At 33.0% G+C, this 22,483-nt stretch overlaps 2 protein-coding genes and 1 pseudogene across 2 annotated transcripts; all 3 read right to left on the bottom strand.

Annotated features, from left to right (window-relative positions):
- Positions 1 to 3,579: 3,579 nt before the first annotated feature.
- On the bottom strand, positions 3,580 to 4,487 carry LOC140842136 (uncharacterized). The gene is made up of 2 exons (XM_073209945.1): positions 3,890 to 4,487; positions 3,580 to 3,759 (listed from the first exon to the last, which is right to left on the bottom strand). The coding sequence occupies exons 1-2, from the start codon at positions 4,478 to 4,480 to the stop codon at positions 3,706 to 3,708; spliced, it is 645 nt and encodes a 214-aa protein (XP_073066046.1). The 5' UTR covers positions 4,481 to 4,487; the 3' UTR covers positions 3,580 to 3,705.
- A 1,235-nt stretch (positions 4,488 to 5,722) lies between these two features.
- Positions 5,723 to 6,800, bottom strand: LOC140842093 (uncharacterized protein At4g00950-like; annotated as a pseudogene).
- A 4,135-nt stretch (positions 6,801 to 10,935) lies between these two features.
- LOC140842134 (uncharacterized) lies at positions 10,936 to 11,839 on the bottom strand. Its single transcript, XM_073209944.1, has 2 exons — positions 11,155 to 11,839; positions 10,936 to 11,024 (listed from the first exon to the last, which is right to left on the bottom strand). The coding sequence occupies exons 1-2, from the start codon at positions 11,698 to 11,700 to the stop codon at positions 10,971 to 10,973; spliced, it is 600 nt and encodes a 199-aa protein (XP_073066045.1). The 5' UTR covers positions 11,701 to 11,839; the 3' UTR covers positions 10,936 to 10,970.
- Between the last annotated feature and the right edge of the window lie 10,644 nt (positions 11,840 to 22,483).

Genomic DNA, 22,483 nt, shown 5'->3' with positions numbered 1-22,483 from the left:
CATGATAGTAACTACCTAGAGGACATCTATACTATTATATTAAGGATGAGCACATGATAGTAACTACCTAGGAGGACACCAAGTTTTTTTTTCAATTTTATCCTTACATGATATTAATATTACACTTTTGTTTTTTGTTATTTTTTTTTCAAATTTCAACACACACTTTTATTTATTTTTTTTATTTCAACAATTTAAATATCAATTTAGTCACCCCATAAATTATCAAATTATACTTTAGTACATTGATAATGATAAAAAAAAAATTTACACACGCATCGCGTGTGTATAGTCACTAGTCCCAATTAGATTTTCTAATTATTACACATTTTTTGAGATTATTTTTTACATTTTTTGAAAAACTAAAGCATTTTGTAAATGAAATGTAAGTAAAACCATCCAGTGGTAAGATCTTAGATGCTTAGTGGGCTCCTGAAATGGCTAAACGAGGTTTCTTCTTACCTCTAATAAATTGCACCATCGGTGCTTTAAATGAGCGAAACTGTTATTTTAACGGTTTTATTACCTTTTCCACGTGTCCGTCCTTACCTAATTAAGAGTGAGTGTCATGTGAGATCGTCTCACGGATACTAATCTGTGGGACGGGTCAACCATACTCATATTTACAATAAAAAGTAATACTCTTAGCATAAAAAATTATATTTTTTCATGGATAATCCAAATAAGATATCCGTATCACAAATTCGACTCGTGAGACCGTCTCACACAAGTTTTTGTCCCTAATTAATGAAAGTAGAAAAATATTCGGGCTCATTGAAATAAAATTTTGATGTTAGTGTGAGACGGTCTCACGGGTTATATTTGTGAGACGAATCTTTTATTTGGGTCACCTATGAAAAAGTATTATTTTTTATGCTAATGCTGCGTTTGGTTGGAAGGATAGGATAAACTAATGATTAGTACGTAAATGATAAAGAAAATTATTTTGGTAGGATTGTAATATATGGTGTAAAATAATATTATGTTTGGTAAGATTTTTAAGTGTAGGATAATTTTGAATTTTTGGATGAAAAGACGAAATTGCCCTTCCCCTTCGCGACGGCGGCGGCCGGTCGGAAATGGTCTGAGTTTCCGGAAAATTAGCGACGGTTTTTAAGAAACCGTCGCCGATCTGGTTTTGAATTATTTTAATTACTAAAAAATTTGACATTTAGCGACCGTTTGAAAAAAAATCTTCGCTATTTGCGACGGTTTTTTACAAACCGTCGTTAAACAGCTGTCGGCCGGCGGTCCATCGCCTGTCGGCCGGTGCTCGGCCGCGGTTGGCGGTCCGTCGGCGGTCGACCGGTGGTCGGCCGGCGTCGGTTGTGGAGGCGGCAGTCGGTGGCGGGAAGTGGTGGTAAGTTTGATTTTAGGCGGGAAGTGGTGGTGAGTTTGAATTTAGGAGAAGGGTAAAATTGAAAAAATAGGAGGTATTAAGAGTGAGATAAATAATCCTAGGGGGTGAGGAGGTATTATTTTAACCTACCTAATATAACCTAATCATTCATATGAGGGATTGACTTGGTTAAATAATCACCCCAACCAAACGCCGGATAGAGTAGGATAAAATTATCTATCCTACCCAATCACCCCTACCAAACGTTACCTAAGAGTATTACTTTTTATTGTGAATATGGGTAGGATTGACCCGTCTCACAGATTATGATCCGTGAGACGGTCTCATATGAGACCCACTCTAGTTTATGTTATATTGAGAGTGTTTTGTTTTTCTTATTTAATATCATTAGATCATGTTACTGTCTCATATTTTTATGAAAAAAATTAAAATATATATCGATGATCTAAAGATTAACATTTGACAACATCGTAAAACGAAAATTACTCCATATATATGATGTAATAATCCTAAATTTTGTATAACAAATTATACTTCGCTCATCATAGTAAAATTCGAAATTCAGTTATAACAAATTCATTTTATTTATCTTTTATAATAATAATGTTGATTAAACAACATGTTCGGTTAAAAAAAATATGAAGTCAACTTTTTTTAACAAAGTATTTTGAAATGAAAAAATATATTTTATTCAAAAAAATATATTTAATAACAATAATTATGACGGTTTTAAAGGAAGGAAGTGGGAACATGGATAGTTGCAAGCCATGACTACTTTTCAATGTTGATTTTTTTTTTTATTTATAAAAAAAAAAGTAGGAGTTTAGGAGCTATTAAAAAATACATTATTTTAATCAATGCCGTAAATGGCGGGGTGGTCCCCAAGAAGACTAATCAATTGGCCATGGCTTTAGAATTTCAACCGTGATTTGTCCTCGACTTATATCTTTTTTGTTTTTATATTTGAAGCCAAACTTAAAAGAACAATGTGGTTCAAATTTTGGATATTTTTATAAAAATATTTTATTAATTTTTTTTTTAAAAAAATTGTGCTTGGGGTGAAATTTATAACTCAAAGTGATCATATCGTTCAATTTTATAATAATTTTGAAGATATTAACTATTATATTAAGATAGCAAATGACTTCCAAACTATTGAAAAAAAATTAATTCTAACTCAACTCGAATGAGATACTTAAATCATTGTCGGACATGATAACGTTTAATTTAATTTTTAAATAAAATTAAAATAATTATTTTAAATAAAACTTAAAAAATATTGAAATGAAATAAAATAAGAAATAATATAAAGTAAAATGCATTCTAGTACACGAACCGCGCGTCTTACTAAAATCAATTTTACCCTTTAAATTGTTTTAAAATCCAATTATCATTAATAAATTCAATTACATGTTCACTCCAATGAGTTGGGGCAGAGAGAGCGATTGAATTAGCCCAGTGTCGAGATTTCCATGTTCATTCCAGTGGTTTCATTATCTCGAATATAAATTTATAATTCCTGTGGCAAAATTGCATATTTATCTTTTCCAATTTTAATATTCGATATTATCAAATTTTAATTCTAGTGTTTTTTTTTATAATTTTAATTATTTTTCGGCTAGAATGATGACATGACACTACATAAGTTAATATTATGTTCATACCATATCATGGTAAGGTTATGACAGAATAAATAATTAAAATTATAAGAACAATCAAAAATATACGAGTATATATGATTAAAATTGCAACAAAATAAATAAATATAAAAGATCAAATTAAAAATGAAGGTGTGAGAATTAAGATATTGCCAATATAAAATATAATTTCCGAAATTCTATTTGTCCTTCAAATTTATAAAATATTGTCAGGTCTATATATCAAAACTCACACGTGAGATACGAAGTACAAAGTCGTTCAAGTTTAACAAATCTGATTATTTTAGGTTCAAATTCCACCAACTCAGAGTGCCAGCTTTTTCTTTTTTTAAAAAAAAAAAAATTAATTTCTGCATATTACAAAGTAACGATACGATAAAAATAAATGAAATTATTGCACATACTTTCTGTAAGCATAAAATAAAGAAAAATCTTAACATTTCGAAGCCTAGAAAATATATTCCTACCATAACCAACAAATTAAAGAACACATTTGGATGCACAATATTTTTTTAAAGAAATTAATACATGTGGATACTAAATATCACATTGAAAGATGAAGAGATCTTGATTTACTACGTAATTAACATACATAAATACACTTAATATCGATTAATTTCACAAAATAAAAGTAATTAAACACCAAAGTTAATTTCAACAGCTTCTGATTTAATATATTTTTATATTTTATCTTGTACGCCTCCATGGAACTGCATGCCTAAAGCTTGAACAAAAATCAGCCTGCAAATGCACGAATTACAAGTCTTAAATCTTACAAATTATTTGTACATACATATATATATTAGATTAGATGGTGGAATTAGTAACTTGAAAAATTTAAACTTAGGCTAAATCATAAAGTAGTACTGACCCAAATATTAGAATTCATGCCGGATAAGTTAAAGAAGCTCCTCTTAATAAATCTTTTGGTCTTTTTTTCATTCTTGAAAGCATCACTAAGGGAAAACTTCCTCTCCTCCTTGAAGCTCCCCCAACGCCCCGAGCCCAGTTTTCTAGCTCCGCTCCGCTTCTTGAGCCTCACATCCTCTTCCTGGGCCGTAACCACACCTTTTCGGAACGAAAACGTGCATGCGAGCGACATGGAACGACCAACATATGGCCCGTCGAGCACCGTGACGGGCGAGGACGAAATCATGCTAATCTTACTATCATCATTCGACATCAACCTAGGAGGCAAGTCCAAACGCCTCGCTGCCACGCTCTTGGAAGGCATGCTGAATGTGACGGCGGCATCGGTGGACCTCGCCTTCCCAGGTTCCACCTCCCACCGGAATGGAACGGAAAGAGACTGGTGAAGTGGAGGTGTCAGCATTTGAATCGGCTCGCTCGGCTTCGATGGGATTTTGGATAAAGAAAGTTTAGGTTTGTTTTCATTGCGATCATCTACTTCCAAGCCCATAGGATCGGAGTAATTATAACATAAGCTAGCTCTCTTCTGCATCGGACATAGTATATACAAACACATAATTTTAGCGTGTGTGTGTATATATAGGTAGATTTGAGAGGGTGGGAGTTATTGTGGTTTGAACATGAAGAGCCTCTCTTCACGAGTTATGAAATAGGTGTAACGGTTAGTAACTCAAGTGGGATTTAAATTACTATAATGGTCTTTTAATATATATATATATATATATATATATATATATATATATATATATATATATATATATATATATATATATATATATTAATATGCTGAATTGAAATAATTAAATAATCTTCAACAGTTATAGTTGGAGATGAAAAGTGATGACTCTTAAGACTATGAGTTGGTTTGTGTAAATGCCGATTTAAGACATGATAACAAAGTAGACAGTTAAAGATTTTAATGATGCCATGAGATTCAACTGGAGTTTTCCTTTCTTTTCTTTTTCTCTAACGATTGACATCATTTTTGATTAAAAATAAAATAAAATTGAAATTTGATAAAATAGACAAAGCCACAATTTGTAAGCCAAACATGAACGGACCAAAACCTCGTGGGCTTAAAAAATATCTCAACGTACGAAAGTAGCTAGCACCATTGCATTATGCCTAACTCCGATTAAATGTAAGATACAAGCTTAGTAAATAATCAGTCCTTTAAATCAAATATCATGCATTAGTTTGCATACAAATAGGCTCGAAATTCTTGAAATTTAAGAGCCGTGATTCTACGTTAATTTTATAGGATATGCCTTTTTTGTCCATTTTCTGATTTTATATTAACACATATTGCTGCATTCAAACAGCAGCTTGAATATTTTTAGGAAAATAAAAAAAGATTAGTTATTTTGTTTTAGAAACATACTATAGTAATAATATAATAAATCATATATATATATATATATATATATATATATATATATATATATATATATATATATATATATATATATATATATATATATATATGTAGTTAAATTATGTTTGGATATTTAATTCATAAAATTTGTCCCAAAATCATATATTACAAAACATACATTCACAAAAGGTATACAAAATAAATTTTAATTCGAAATAATTAAATTTTATTTTCTACGTGAGTTCGAACACATACCTCTCCCTCAAAGAGGAGAGAGATGTTTATATCACTTCATCAAACCGGTGGTGACAATTTTACATCTATTTTTGATATGGTAACATTAGCGTATATAACGTTTGGATCCATAATTTTAAGAAAAATGTAGAACCTAAACATCCACTAAATTAAGGATGAAGAGATCTTGAAGGTCTAACACAAGAACAAACTTAACGAAGGAAAAAAAAGTAAAAGCAAGGCAAAAAGGGAAAATGTTGGCTATTAAATGCATGTATTTCAGTTTCGAGGGGAAATTTCATCAAGACTTCTGGTTTTTTTTTTTTTATCGCCTGCGGCTCCACGGAACAGCATGCTTAAAGCTTGCACAAATATCAGCCTGAAACACAAATTAAAATCTTGCAAATACTACTAGGAAATTTGAAATGCTCTATATATAGTTATAATAATGTATTTTTCTTTAAAAAAAGTGGAGACTTTTAATTTCATAAATATATAAATTAGATAGTTAAATTATTATGTCGAAAATATTCATAACTGAATCATACTTGTAAGTATAAATTCATGCGCCATTTGTTTTAAACATAAAATTAATAAAGTAAGATAAATGTATAAATTAATCATAAATTTACGCACCAATATATTAGAATTCATGCCAGATAAGTTAAAGAAGCTCCCCCTGTTAAATCTTTTGATCCTTTTTTCATTCTTGAAAGCATCGCTAAGAGAAAACTTCCCCTCCTCCTTGAAGCTCCCCCACCGCCCCGAGCCAAAGTTTCTAGCTCGGCCCCTCTTTGCACGCTCTTCCCCGGCTGCCACCACACCTTTCCGGAACGAGAACGTGCATGCAAGCGACAGCGAACGGCCGACGTATGGCCCGTCCAGGACCGTAACGGGCGAGGACATTATGGTCATCTCACTATCATCATTCAACAATCTTGGAGGCAGGTCCACACGCCTTGCCACCACGTTTTTGGAAGGAGGACCGCGTGCAATGGCGGTATATGGTGGTGTCGCAGTGGCCTTGGGCCTTGGCGGCCCTTGCCTTCCCCGGCGCCACCTCCCACTGGAATGGAATGGAAAGAGACTGATGGAGTGGTGGTGTCAGCATTTGAATCGGCTCCCTTGGCTTTGTTGGAAGTTTGGATAAAGAAAGTCTAGGTGTGGAGTTTGGCCCGTTCTCATAGTGATCATCTACTTTTAACCCCATTGTAATAGCAACATGAACTTGGCTCCCCGGCATGAATAATAAAGTAAATTGTGAGTTTGTAATTGTAACGGATACTCCAACTATTTATGATATTTAAATGATTATAATGACCTTTTAATGAACACATATATACTATAGAGACTATTCATATGGTCAATGTGATAAATTTAATTATCCTTAATTTAATAGTTATTTTTTAAAATAAAAAAATTCATAGTCATATCTCCCGTCATAATTATTTTTTATTTAACTTTTCACTTATCTAGAAAGTTGTTATATTTCAATACAATGCAATATATTCCAAACTTTATAATACTTCATATAATATTTAAAATTTATCACCAGATACTTAGTAAATTTTATTTATTCTAAAAACATAATCTACCATTTATTCCAAGCTCCATCAAATCTTTTTTTTTTAATCACGATCCATCAAATATTTTAAAAGCTATTTTGAAAAAAAAAATCCAAACTCCCGGAAATACACACACTGTTTGAGAATTATTTGATCCATCAAATATTCACAATTGCTAATTATTTGAAATTATTTGAACTAATCAATTCTGTCGAGTTTGAGCTTTGTTATAATCACTCAAAAGCTATTGAGTTAGCTTTTGTTTTTTTTTTTTATTATTATTTTAATTAATTTATATTTGAATATATATTGAGAAATATATAATTACAAAATATAATATATAATTAAAATAAATTTAATACATAAAAGTTAGACGCAACGTTCCGAATATATATTGACAAAATAATATTAATCGTTTCTTGGGCTTGTGATTTGATATTATTATTTTAAGGGTAAATTGGTGGACAGTCCCCAAACCAAACTAGGTTTGGTCCTAGCTCCCTGGAGAGATAAAAACAATTTTAAAACCCAAAAATACCCTTATCCCTATTTAAATGTTAATTGATCCCGCGCTTTCGAAAATGGTATCAGAGCCTTAGGTTGAATTATTTCAAACACAAAATTTATTATTATAGAGAAACAAAATGTTTGAGGAGGAGCATTTCGAAAAAATTATGTATCCAAACTTCGGTTTGAGAAAAATAATTTACAAGGAATATTCCAATATTTTGGAATATAAACAAGTGAATCTAACTATTGTTAGATCTCGGAAGCCGGACCGGAAGGGAAGCATCAGCACTCTCAGGAAAAATCTCAGGTAAATTTATGATTCAGAACAATAAGTTTCTGGAAATAGTACCAGATTCCTCTAAGCTTTCGTCAGATCTTAGAGAAATCCAGAAAACGGTACAAAATTATGGCACTTTGCTATATTATGTACCTCAACGAGTTGAGAAAGTCCTAGAGAAACAAGAAGAAATTCTTGTGACCTTAAAGGACATTCAAACAAGAATTCAGAAATTAGAACAACAACCAAGTTCTAGTAAAAGAGCTTCAGGATGATAGTTACCACCATCATTTGGTACCGAACCTTTGTTACATCAACAAAGGAAGGCCAGAGTGGTGTCAAAACTTTTGACTGAAGAAAAAAAGATGATCAATCTAATTAAGTCTGTCTCAGAAAAGAAATTAATCTGATGACAACTTTAGAAAGAATTGGTCTAGAGGATCTACAAGAGCTTGCGGAATCTTTCGCAAATCTCAAAGTTGTAGATCTAAAGATGAACACAGCAGTAGGTGAAACACCACCTGCTATAACTTGGTCATCTTCTCAAGAACCACCAAGAGAAAGTATGGGATCTCATAATATAAATATGAGAGAATCTCAAACTGATTTCCATACTGGTGGAGGATCGCACCCAGCGGGAACAAGGGCAAGAAGAAATCAAATTCCTTTGCACCAAACACCCTATGGGAAAACTGTTTTGGATCCTATACATCCTTACGGGGTTATGCTTAACCTTGATGTATTAGACTTCAAAAACAGAGAAGATCTCATAGACGATTGGACATCTGCTATGAGGATTGCAGCAGGAACACTTGATCTCAATAAAGAAGGATTCATTAAACTTTTAGAAATGAGTCTTATGGGATCAGTGAAAATTGCTTGGGACATGACTTCATTAGACATGAAGGAGTCAGTCCTAGCCGGTGAATCTCTTAGTGAGATCGCTGGAAAAATGGCTTCCCTATTTAAAGCTCACTTTATAGGGGCAGACTATTTCAACACTCAAGATACAGAGAAGAAGAAGAAGAAATACACTCAAGCTCTGTATAGTCTTGAATTACATGATATATGTTTGGTGGATGAATACATTATGTTATTCACTAAATATAGATGGAGTTCAGGAGTCGAAGAAGATATAGCTATGCAGCTTTTCTTCGCAAAAATGCCAAGCCCTTGGAGAGAAATGCTCATTAGGGAATATGTACCTGGAAATCTAGATACGTTGGCACGAAGAGCTTCTTTTCTTAAAGGAAAATTGGCAGAATGATGTCATATTGCAGCATTACAAAAGAATTACAAACGTTTAAGGGGTATCAACAAAAAAACTCCTTTGTGTTGTAAGGAAAATGATCTTCCAACAATTATTGGAAGTAAACCACAGAAGCATAAGAGGAAAAGTTTTAGGACTCATCCTTATTCACGAAGTGGAAGAAGTTCTTGGAAACCAAGAACTATATGGTCTAGACAGAAAGCCAGATCTTATAAATCTGGACAAAGAAGCGGACCATCGAGGAGTAGGATATCATCCCAAGCATCGAGTACATCTCGAAGCACGGGAAGAACACCTACCAAGAAAACTTTCAGAAGAGCTCATACTCGGGCTAATGAAAGTTTCAAGGATTGTAATTGCTGGACATGTGGAGCAAGAGGTCATATCTCGACCAACTGTCCAGAAAATGAAAAAAGAGGTATTAAACGCTTTGATCCTACCCCGGATATTGAAGAAGCAGTTTACTACCAAGATCTTATTCAAGTATACCGATTTGAGGACATCGCCTCAGATGAAAGTATATATGAAGAGGAAGAAGTCTTAAGTCAGGAAGAATCTGATGGAACAGAATCGGAATCTGACTGAAAACGAGGTGTTTCGACACGAAACACATGAAGATCTGTCTGGGTTTTTCAGTCAGACAACAATATCTCATAATATGGTTCAAAGAATCATGAGAGAAAATCCGAGTCTACAGAGATATCAAGGTTTCTCTGCAGGACAGGTAGAAAAGTTCTTAGGAAGTCTTGGCCTAAGAAACAGAAAGCATCATCTAATCTATAAAGTTTCTAGAAGGGAAATGGCAATCCCAATGGAACTTACTGGAAATAGAATGGAGATGCAGTTAATTCCTTACGAAGAAATTAAGGAGAAATTAATTTTTTTTTAAAAAATCGTGCTTGGGGTGAAATATATAACTCAAAGTGAACATATCGTTTAATTTTATAATAATTTTGAAGATATTAACTATTATATTAAGCTAGCAAACGACTTCCAATGAGTTGGGGCAGAGAGAGCGATTGAATAGTGTCGAGATTTCCATCTTCACTCCAATGGTTTCATTATCTCGAATATAAATTTATAATTCTTGTGCCAAACTTGCATATTTATCTTTTCCAATTTTAATATTCCATATTATCAAATTTCAATTCTAGTGTTTTTTTTTAATTTAATTATTTTTTTGCTAGAGTACTGACGTGACACTACATAAGTTAATAACATGTTCATACCATATCATGTTGAGGTTAAGACAGAAAAATAATTAAAATTACAAGAACAAGCAAAAATATATGAGTATATATGATTAAAAATGCAAAAAAATAAATAAATATAAAAGATCAAATTAAAAATGAAGGTGTGAGAATTAAGATATTGCCAATATAAAATATAATTTCCGAAATTCTATTTGTCGTTCAAATTTATATCATAAAAATAAATGAAATTATTTCACATACTTTCTGTAAGCATAAAATAAAGAAAAATCTTAAAATTTCGACTGCTGGAAAATATATTCCTACCATAACCAACAAATTAAAGGACACATTTGGATGCACAATATTTTTTTGAAGAAATTAATATATGTGGATATCTAAATTAAATATCACATTGAAAGATGAAGAGATCTTGAATTACTACGTAATTAACATACATAAATAAAGTTAATATCGATTAATTTCACAAAATAAAAGTAATTAAACACCAACGTTTCATTAAACCTAATTACATAAATATATATATATATATATATATATATATATATATATATATATATATATATATATTTTTTTTTTTTTATTTTGTACGCCTCCATGGAACTGCATGCCTAAAGCTTGAACAAAAATCAGCCTGCAAATGCACGAATTACAAGTCTTAAATCTTACAAATTATTTGTACATACATATATATATTAGATTAGATGGTGGAATTAGTAACTTGAAAAATTTAAACTTAGGCTAAATCATAAAGTAGTACTGACCCAAATATTAGAATTCATGCCGGATAAGTTAAAGAAGCTCCTCTTAATAAATCTTTTGGTCTTTTTTTCATTCTTGAAAGCATCACTAAGGGAAAACTTCCTCTCCTCCTGGAAGCTCCCCCAACGCCCCGAGCCCAGTTTTCTAGCTCCGCTCCGCTTCTTGAGCCTCACATCCTCTTCCTGGGCCGTAACCACACCTTTTCGGAACGAAAACGTGCATGCGAGCGACATGGAACGACCAACATATGGCCCGTCGAGCACCGTGACGGGCGAGGACGAAATCATGCTAATCTTACTATCATCATTCGACATCAACCCAGGAGGCAAGTCCAAACGCCTCGCTGCCACGCTCTTGGAAGGCATGCTGAATGTGACGGCATCTGTGGACCTCGCTTTCCCAGGTTCCACCTCCCACCGGAATGGAACGGAAAGAGACTGGTGAAGTGGAGGCGTCAGCATTTGAATCGGCTCGCTTGGCTTCGATGGGAGTTTGGATAAAGAAAGTTTAGGTTTGTTTTCATTGCGATAATCTGCTTCCAAGCCCATAGGAGTAATTATAACATAAGCTAGCTCTCTTCTGCATCGGACATTGTATATACAAACGCATAATTTTATTGTGTGTATATACTATATATAGGTATATTTGAGAGGGTGGGAGTTATTGTGGTTTCAGGTTTGAACATGAAGAGCCTCTCTTCACGAGTGAAGACAAATGCCGATTTAAGACATGATAACAAAGTAGACCGTTAAAGATTTTAATTAATGATGCCATGAGATTCAACTGGAGTTTTTCCTTTCTTTTCTTTTTCCATCGTTCTTGGTTAAAAATAGATTAAAACTGAAATTTCATAAATGAAATATAAGTAAAAGATCTTAGATGCGTAGTGGATCCTGAAATGGCTAAACGAGGTTTCTTCTTACCTCTAATAAATTACACCATCGGTGCTTTAAATGAGCGAAACTGTTATTTTAATGGTTTTATTACCTTTTCAACGTAACATGTCCGTCCTTGCCTAATTAATGAAAGTAGAATTGAAATAAAATTTTGATGCCGTTTATGTTACATCGAGAGAGATTTTCTTCTTGTTTTGATATCATTAAATCATGTAAATCTCTCACATTTTAATAGAAATTAAAATATATGTCGATCATCCAAAGATTAACATTTGACCACGTCGTAGAAAGAAAATTACTCGAGAGACAAAAACTTGTGTGAGACGGTCTCACGGATCGTATTTGTGAGACAGATCTCTTATTTGGATCACCCATGAAAAAATATTACTTTTTATGCTAAAAGTATTACTTTTTATTGTGAATATGAGTAGGATTGAGCCGTTTCACGGATTATGACCCGTGAGACGGTCTCACATGAGACTCACTCTTACTTTTTATGCTAAGAGTACTATTACTTTTTACTGTGAATATGGGTAGGGTTGACCCGTCTCACGGATTAATATCTTAAATCTTAAAATTTCAAAAGACACAACAAATTATGCATCGATCATCGAATTCCTACTTCAACTTTTTTAACAAAGTATTTTGAAATGAAAATATATATTTTCTTCAAAAAAATATATTTAATAACAATAATTATGATGGTTTAAAGGAAGGAAGTGGGAACATGGATATTTGCAAGCCATGACTACTTTTCAATGTTGATTTGAGGAGCAATTAAAAAATACATTATTTTAATCAATGCCGTAAATGGCAGGGTCGTCCCCAAGAAGACTAATCAATTGGCCATGGCTTTAGAATTTCAACCGTGATTTGTCCTCGACTTATATCATTTTTATTTTTATATTTTGAAGTCAAACTTTAAACAACAGATTCAAATTCGGATATTTATATATATAAAAAAATTAATTTAATTTTTTTAAAAAAATTGTGATGGGGTGAAATGTATAACTCAAAGTAATCATATCGTTTAATTTTATAATAATTTTGAAGTATTAATTATTATATTAAGTTAGCAAACGATTTTTAAACTATTGAAAAAAATAATTTAATTTTAGCTAAGCTCGAATGAGATACTTGAATCATAGTCGGACATGTTTAAGTTTAATTTATTTTTAAATAAAATTAAAATAAGTATTTTAAATAAAACTAAAAAAATATTGAAATGAAATAAAATAAGAAATAATATAAAGTAAAATTCATTTTAGTACACGAACCGTCATACTAAAATCAATTTTACCCTTAACTTAATTTGTTTTAAAACACAATTAACATTAATAAATTCAATTACATGCATATTTTTATTTTCAAGATTATTTACTTTATTTTATTGATATTTTTAAAATATATTTTTAAAAATATTTATTTATTTTAAATTTATATTGTGATAAATAATTATGAAGTTAAATATACAAATATTTTTTTTATCATATTGATAAAATATAATAAATAAATATATGTTATCAGAATGTAGTTTTTTTCGGACGACCGAAGCAACAATAATAATCATTTTAATTTTAGAATATGACATTGATCCGTTGGAATTCAGGACGTAACTCGAGAATGAGTGACATTTTTTTATATGTTGTCCTATCGGTGTTTAAACCGCCACATGTCACCATTTTCCAATGTATGTGTCTTCTCATATTGTATAACTTTCACGTTGAACAATTTCTCGAATTTCAACGGATCAATACCAGATTTTGAAAAACTAAAATGAAGATTATTTTTGCTGTGGTCGTTCGAAAACAATATCTCCAGACTCTGATAACATATATTTATTTATTATATTTTTATCATATGATAAAAAATAGTTACATATTTGATTTAATAATTATTTATCATAATATAATTATAAAATAAATATATTTTAAAAATATAAAATAAAATAAAATAAATATTATTGAATAAAAATGTGTACCTAATGGAATTTATTAATGATAATTGGACTTAAAAGCATTGTTAGCTGCCCACGCTGGCTGTTGCGGAGCCAAAAATTTGATATTATCTGGGCTTAAATGAATGATGATTGGATGAATGATGATTCATCGGCTATGTAGAAAAAAAATATTTTTAACATTTGATTAATGAAACTATTGTACAAAAATTTCATAATATGAAGACTCTAAAAGATTAATTATAAAAGTTTACTCTAGTTAAAAGATCAACTCTAAAAGTTTACCCTAAACTGGATCATGATACTAGCTCCGTCCCTGTTTGAAAAAAATTTAGGTTGAGGGTAAAATTCATTTTTTAACTTGAATACGTACTAATTTGTCAATTAATAAATAATTCATATACCAATCAAGTAATTTACAATAGTTAAATGTACCAATTTATCAATAATTTATATACCAAAATAAATTCTACTAAAAAAATATATAATATAAATATTCTCGCACCTCTTATCCAACATACACTATCCCTTTTCTCTTTGAAATGGAGCACAAGGACTTGGGCCAGAGAGAGCGATTGAATAGCCCAGTGTCGAGATTTCCATGTTCACTCCAATGGTTTCATTATCTCGAATATAAATTTTATAATTCTTGTGCCTAACTTGCATATTTATCTTTTCCAATTTTAATATTCGATATTATCAAATTTCAATTCTATTGTTTTTTTTAAATTTTAATTATTTTTCTGCTAGAGTACTGACGTGACACTACATAAGTTAATAACATGTTATACCATATCATGTTGAGGTTAAGACAGAAAAATAATTAAAATTACTAGAAAAAACATATATATGATTAAAATTGCAAATAAATAAATAAATATACAAGAGAAGGTTTGAGAATTAAGATATTGCCCATATAAAATATAATTTCCGAAATTCTATTTGAGTCGTTCAATTTTATAAAATATTGTCAGGTCTATATATCAAAACTCACACGTGATATACAAAGTACAAATTCGTTCAAGTTTAACAAATCTGATTATTTTAGGTTCTTATAAAATCATCCAAAAATCCACCAATTCAGCGTGCGAGCTTCTTTTTTTTTAAAATTAATTTCTGCATATTACAAAGTAACAAAACGATATAAAAAAATTAAATGAAATTATTTCACATACTTTCTGTAAGCATAAAATAAAGAAAAATCTTAAAATTTCGACTCCTAGAAAATATATTCCTGCCATAACCAACAAAGAACACATTTGGATGCACAATTTTTTTTTTTAAATATATGTGAATATCTAAATATCACATTGAAAGATGAAGAGATCTTGAATTATACCTAATTAACAAACATAAATAAACTTAATATCGATTAATTTCACAAAATAAAAGTAATTAAACACCAAAGTTTAATTAAATACCTAATTACATAAATATATTTTTTTTTTATCTTGTACGCCTCCATGGAACTGCATGCCTAAAGCTTGAACAAAAATCAGCCTGCAAATGCACGAATTATACAAGTCTTAAATCTTATAAATTAGTTGTACATATATAAATATTAGATGGTTGAATTATTAACTTGAAAAATTTTAACTTAGGCTAAATCATAAAGTACTGACCCAAATATTAGAATTCATGCCGGATAAGTTAAGGAGCTACTCTTTATAAATCTTTTGGTCTTTTTTTCATTCTTGAAAGCATCACTAAGGGAAAACTTCCTCTCCTCCTTGAAGCTCCCCCAACGCCCCGAGCCCAGTTTTCTAGCTCCGCTCCGCTTCTTGAGCCTCACATCCCCTTCCTGGGCCGTAACCACACCTTTTCGGAACTAAAACGTGCATGCGAGCGACATGGAACGACCAACATATGGCCCGTCGAGCACCGTGACGGGCGAGGACGAAATCATGCTAATCTTACTATCATCATTCGACATCAACCTAGGAGGCAAGTCCAAACGCCTCGCTGCCACGCTCTTGGAAGGCATGCTGAATGTGACGGCATCGGTGGACCTCGCCTTCCCAGGTTCCACCTCCCACCGGAATGGAACGGAAAGAGACTGGTGAAGTGGAGGCGTCAGCATTTGAATCGGCTCGCTCGGCTTCGATGGGAGTTTGGATAAAGAAAGTTTAGGTTTGTTTTCATTGCGATAATCTGCTTCCAAGCCCATAGGAGTAATTATAACATAAGCTAGCTGTCTTCTGCATCGGTCATTGTATATATAAACACATAATTTTAGCGTGTGTGTATAAATATAGGTAGATTTGAGAAGGTGGGAGTTATTGTGGGGACCCGGACGCTAATCGTCGTTGGGATTTAATTATCAGTTCAGATAAACAGGGGCTAAAAATTTTTCTTTTTAAAATGTAAATGCGGAAGGTAATGGAATCTAAATAATATACATCTCAGTATAAAATACATTTCAGTATAAAAGTACAATACTGTACAATCTAAGTCTAAGGTTCAGTTACTAAGTTCAAGTAATAAACCAAATCTACAGTAAGTCCGGAATCACCACGCTAACTCTTCTTCTCTCCTCATCCTCTTAACCCCGATCCAGTCACACCTGTTGTCATGCACACATACAAAACAAGACAACAGCCGGATAACTCCGGTGAGAATAAATCCCAGTATAAAACATGGTAAACATGCATATACAGATAATAATTCATGAAACATGCTGTCATGAATAAAATCAAAATAGTAGTAATAGATTTCATCATCTATGGAATCTAATCTACTGAACATGCAATTCAAATCAGATAAACGTGCATATAAACAGTCTAAATCAGGAAACATGCTGTCATGACTGAAAGCAATAACGATAGGTTCCATAGTCTATGAAACCAACTCATATACGCATGCAGTTCTAATCAAATCATGTTCAGACTTGACTCAACTATAACTCTAGGGATCCCGGTGTGAATAAGACGTCAATGTCTGTCACCTACTCTCCCAATCGGGGTGACTGTACGTCTTATTCCTAGACTTCGGCCATGGCTGTATCGTGGTGCTACAATCGGAGGGTGTCTGCTCCTATGTACGATACACCGAACGTCTAGAAGTCTGACTATCTGTCAAACTTTCCTATCTCAAATGCAATGTATAACAATCTGTAAACAAAGCATGCTCATTTCCAAAAGATTTGAATATAAAGTCTATAAACAAATCATAATCATATCAAGAGACAAACAATAATCAAGTATGTGATTTTATTGGGAAACTCAAATGAGATCTGATTTGAGTTGTATCTTCCCAGATATCACATGAATTATACCTTTGTCGTCCCGGTCTGACGATGACGAAGACCTGTATTCAACTCTGTCCATCTCGAATCTGAAATGATAATATTGAATACGCTGCATCAGTGAATAATTCCATATACAATCTGTTCTGATCAATACTCAATTCAGTATAAAATCTGATCAATGTCTGAACAAGATACAATCTGAGTCATATCAATAATATCCCAATCTAATCGATATCATATCTGAATCTGATCAATCTAAGTCAACTGATGTTTCTACGACATAACAATACAGTCTGAATAACCCCGTCAATCTGAACATCACCAATGTAATACTGGAACTCATAATCTGTGTCACATAATTCATACTCTGAATATTAACACAATTTTGATATAGAATCTCAGTCAATATCTTTCAAAAATCATAACAATTACAGAAACGGTCTGCTCTTTAATCTGATTTCAATTCTATAATGTCTACGGTAGCAGAAACACCATATCTGAATCATATTAAATTCTGACAATATCATAAATTCAAATCTTGTCTAAACGCAACAAAACTTACGTCCAGTTGTAGCCTGTGTTGATAGGAACACAGTACTGAAGTCGGATTCAAAATCAGACGGGCGGATTTCTCACAAAAGGCGTAAGGATTTTCTACTAACTCCCTGAAGCTTCTCTCTTGATCCTTCCTCGTTTTCTGAGGAAATGAAACGTAATATACATATATATATCCAAGCTTGCATGCAAACGAAACGTGTTTACTTTTCGTGACTTTCGGTCGGCGCTCGAGCGGTGCAAATCTACCGCTCGAGCGCGGTATCTTCTGTCCAACAATTTCAAGTCGCACCCTTGGCGCTCGGGCGGTCAAATCTACCGCCCGGGCGCCGAACCTTCTGCCCGAACGATGAATTACCGAGACATTGGCGCTCGGGCGGTTGTTTTCTACCGCTCGAGCGCCGGAGGTGCTGCCCAAATCCTTGGCTAATCATGCAACGACGCTCGGTCTCGGTATATTGGTTCATTTAAATTCTTATAATTTCAATCATGTCAATTAAGCAACGTCTGATTATAATAATGAAATCTCGGGCATTACATTTCTCCCCCTCTTAGATCTGAATTCGTCCCCGAACTCGCAACAATCGATTCAGAAGAAATGTATACAGAGTTCAAAGCAGAACTCATCTCAATGAATCTGTTCTGAAATCTCAATCTCACCATACTGGCTATACAACATCTGTATATACTAAACCACAGCTCATAGCAATCACTACTATCAGTTGTTATCAAATCTGTTTATCCCGGTCCAGGATATACTCAATCTTTATCTTTAAATACCAATCGTCATCATCCGACGTTGGTTTATGACATCTGTTCTTTCTGAACTATCTTTATCTTCCTTCGAATTTCTTTAAGAGAAATAGAAATCGGTAGTATTCACCGTATACGGTCCTGACTCTAACTATCTCATTACCCATCTGGTAGGCTGATAGGTATTGTCACGCAGTGATAATAAGTCATATCAATTAGTGCTAACATCTAGCACTCTATAATTCTACCAAAATCCTCCAATATCTGGATAAAATATATTCTGACTGTCTGCCAATTTGTAACATAGTCTGAGAAGAAACTCATGATATACTCTGTCACGAGTACAAAATCAACCAGAAAATCACATTCTGATATACTCTATCTCAACATTCTGTTGATTCTGATCATTCCTCTGACATCAATCTGTGTCATCTGGTTTTGTTTGTACGTTATCTGGTACAAACTAATAGATATAGATTGATCAATCTGTCAATCATAATCATATTATCTTACCATCTAAAGTAAATGGCGGTAATTTCATTACAACAGCCATAGAAATGCACTCCCATTTCTATTTAGAAATATACAAATTCTATAATAATCTTTTGATATTTATCTTTCTGTCTTTTCTGTTAGCGATTCAAACATATCAGTATGATTTCTGCCAACATTTCCGTACCAATTCTATTCTAACTGATTTAATATGTTTATATCCAAACTGTCTGTTATCCGAATAACAACTGAATCCACTAACGTGCATGTGTGACACTATCTGTGATATCTGATTCGAACTATTCGGCACAAACAATCAGTTAATAATATAAATCAACGAAGAAATACCTACCTGGTATTCGGCTCTGACTCTCAATGTCAATTCTGTTATACAATTCTGAAACACTCTGACACATTCTGATCTCATTTTCTGAACTGCTATAATTCTTTAAATTAACTCTGATACAATTGAAATGTATATAATCTCAACTGTTCACAACAATCTGTATCATATACGGATTCAAAACAACAGTAATATCCAATCAGATACGAAATAGCAGTAACCTATACAGATCTAGTGAGTTCAAGGAACTCATAAACGGTAATCTCTGGTAATAAGATTGCTTCTGATTAATCAAACATGTCTTCATGTCATTCTGATCAACTGTTATATCTCATCTGCAAATAAAATATGCTCCCCAAAACAATATAAAATATCTCAAATACTGATTTAGAACAATAACAATACCCAGCAGATATAAAGCAACAGTCGAATAAAATAATCTGCCCAATCAGAAAAAATACATTTCTGAAATTTCTGAAATTTTTGAACTTTCTGGTCTTTCTGACATCAGTCTCGTTCTCAGTTACTGATCTCTGTCTCAACTGTATCAAAATCTATCTGTATACTAACTTCAGATATCGCATATTCTGAATACAATCTGTTTCAAGCGGAATTCTTATCTGAATAATTTCTGTATACAATACTCACAATTCTCAGAATATTCAACAAAATCTTTAAATATTCAGTATAATTTCCAACTACTCGAGTCAATCAACTAGACACTGCAAATATATCCATATATCATAGATATAACAAGTATAAATCTTCAGAATATCTCTAAACATACTGAGACATGCCAAAGAGAAACATTACTCCAATGTAACTCCTGTTCAGTATTCTGCTGTTAATCTTTCAAATCGTTCAATTCGTTCTGTATCATTCTTGATATTCAATATCATTCTGTACTGAATCTACCATACAATCAATATCTGATCTTAATTCAATTATGCAATCTATCTTTCTGATATAAAGCAATCTAAAATCTTATCTGGCAATATCAGCCAACTCGTACAATACTGGCAGATCTGCCAATATTAGGCTCGATTTCAGTATATCTACTGAATACATAAGGATACCATCTGTTCCTTTCTCTATCAATCGAGTCATAAACAACACCGATATCAAAGGAATTCGAAATCTAGAATCCTTACTGTGAAGCTCTACTCATCAGCCATATCTGGTCTGACTCTTACCATTTCTGGAAAAATTCTACAATATGTCTGTATTGTTCAGCATATGCTTATTAATAATGCGTTCAAATCAGGAACACAAGTACATCATAAGCTATTTCTATTTCATTCTCATCTTACTGTAGTATACAATATATACAGAAATCTCTGATATCAACACTTCCTTAACAAGCAAGGACATCAATACTACAGTGCATACAAACCCAACAGATACAGCATATCTCCATGCAACTCAGTCAAAGATATTCTTAACAAATGCATTAGTATATATCAATACATATGCAATAGAATCATAAAGACTAGTACCTGTTGTGAATTCTGAATCTGTGGTTTCAAGTGAACTCTGTTCCCTACGATCTTCGGGAACGCTTCTGGGGACAAACTTTAGCAAAGTGCCCCGGCTGTCCACAAATATTGCATCTACCAGTTACTCCCTGGCATTGTTCGGTGGAATGTCTTCCTCCGCAACTTCTGCAATACACTCCAGTATAACTTGGACCAGAAACACTAGAGCTAGATGAATCGCTTCCTAGTTTCTTGAATGGCTTCTTTCGAGCTTTCAGCAGATCTTGCTTCCCACTCGTACTGCCGTGATCATATCGAAGAGGGGATTGCTGTGTCTGAAGTGGCTTCACACACAATCTTGTCAATTGTCTAATCAGACTCGCCTCAGCTCTCTTCGCTCTACTCAGGATGTCAGCAAAATGGTAAGGTCGCTGCAAATTCATAAATGCAACTACCTCTGAGTTCAACCTTCTGATGAAGTGATTTACTATAGCTTCATCATTTCCAGCTAAATGAGGAGCAAAATGCAGTAGAGTAGAGAATTTAGCAATATATTGGTCAATATTCAGCGGCCCTTGGCTCAAATTCTCAAACTCTAATTTCTTGTCCTCTCGGTACGAAGCTGAGAAAAATCTTCGATAGAATTCAGTTCTGAATATTTCCCACGACATCACTGTACCTCTCTGTGCCCACATTCTTCTACTGGTAATCCACCAACTCCTGGCGGCTTCTTGTAACTGATAAGGCACCATTTGAACCCTCTGTTCATCTGTACAGTCAAGTAAATCGAACAAGATTTCTATATCATCAAACCAGTTCTGACAATCTTCAGATGTCTCGGTACCATTCAGAACCGGCGGCTGTAATAACTCAAATTCCTTCATCTTTTCTTCTAACTGAGTTTCTGATACATCTCTCTGTTCAGACGAAGTACTGCCCTTTTTTGAAATTCTTCGAGGCGGTATATCTGAATATCAAACAGATTAGTACACCATCTATACAATCTGTCTCAGCCCTCCTCTGATCATATACCTCTGATTCAGACTCGGTTCTGATCCAGGCTTAGTAATTACATGCTGCAAACAACTCAGATAACAAGCAACATGTAATAGGGAAAGCAATAAATCATGCTAGCACACACAATGTAGTCAACATTGAAATAAATCTCATGCTAGCAATCACATGCAAGGACAAAAAAATTCAATCTACCCCGCTCATTCTCTGCTACCTCATTCTAAAAGATCTATCAGTTATGACTATCTCAGTCTAAAGGATCTATCGCTCTGATACCACCTGTTGTGGGGACCCGGACGCTAATCGTCGTTGGGATTTAATTATCAGTTCTGATAAACAGGGTCTAAAAATTTTTCTTTTTAAAATGTAAATGCGAAAGGTAATGGAATCTAAATAATATACATCTCAGTATAAAATACATTTCAGTATAAAAGTACAATACTGTACAATCTAAGTCTAAGGTTCAGTTACTAAGTTCAAGTAATAAACCAAATCTACAGTAAGTCCGGAATCACCACGCTAACTCTTCTTCTCTCCTCATCCTCTTGACCCCGATCCAGTCCCACCTGTTGTCATGCACACATACAAAACAAGACAAC

The sequence above is a fragment of the Primulina eburnea genome, chromosome 9 (genome assembly GCF_022965805.1).
Source record: "Primulina eburnea isolate SZY01 chromosome 9, ASM2296580v1, whole genome shotgun sequence".
Taxonomy (NCBI): Eukaryota; Viridiplantae; Streptophyta; class Magnoliopsida; order Lamiales; family Gesneriaceae; genus Primulina; species Primulina eburnea.
The sequence above is the reverse complement of the archived record's forward strand: the minus strand, read 5'-3'. Positions and strand labels throughout refer to the sequence as shown.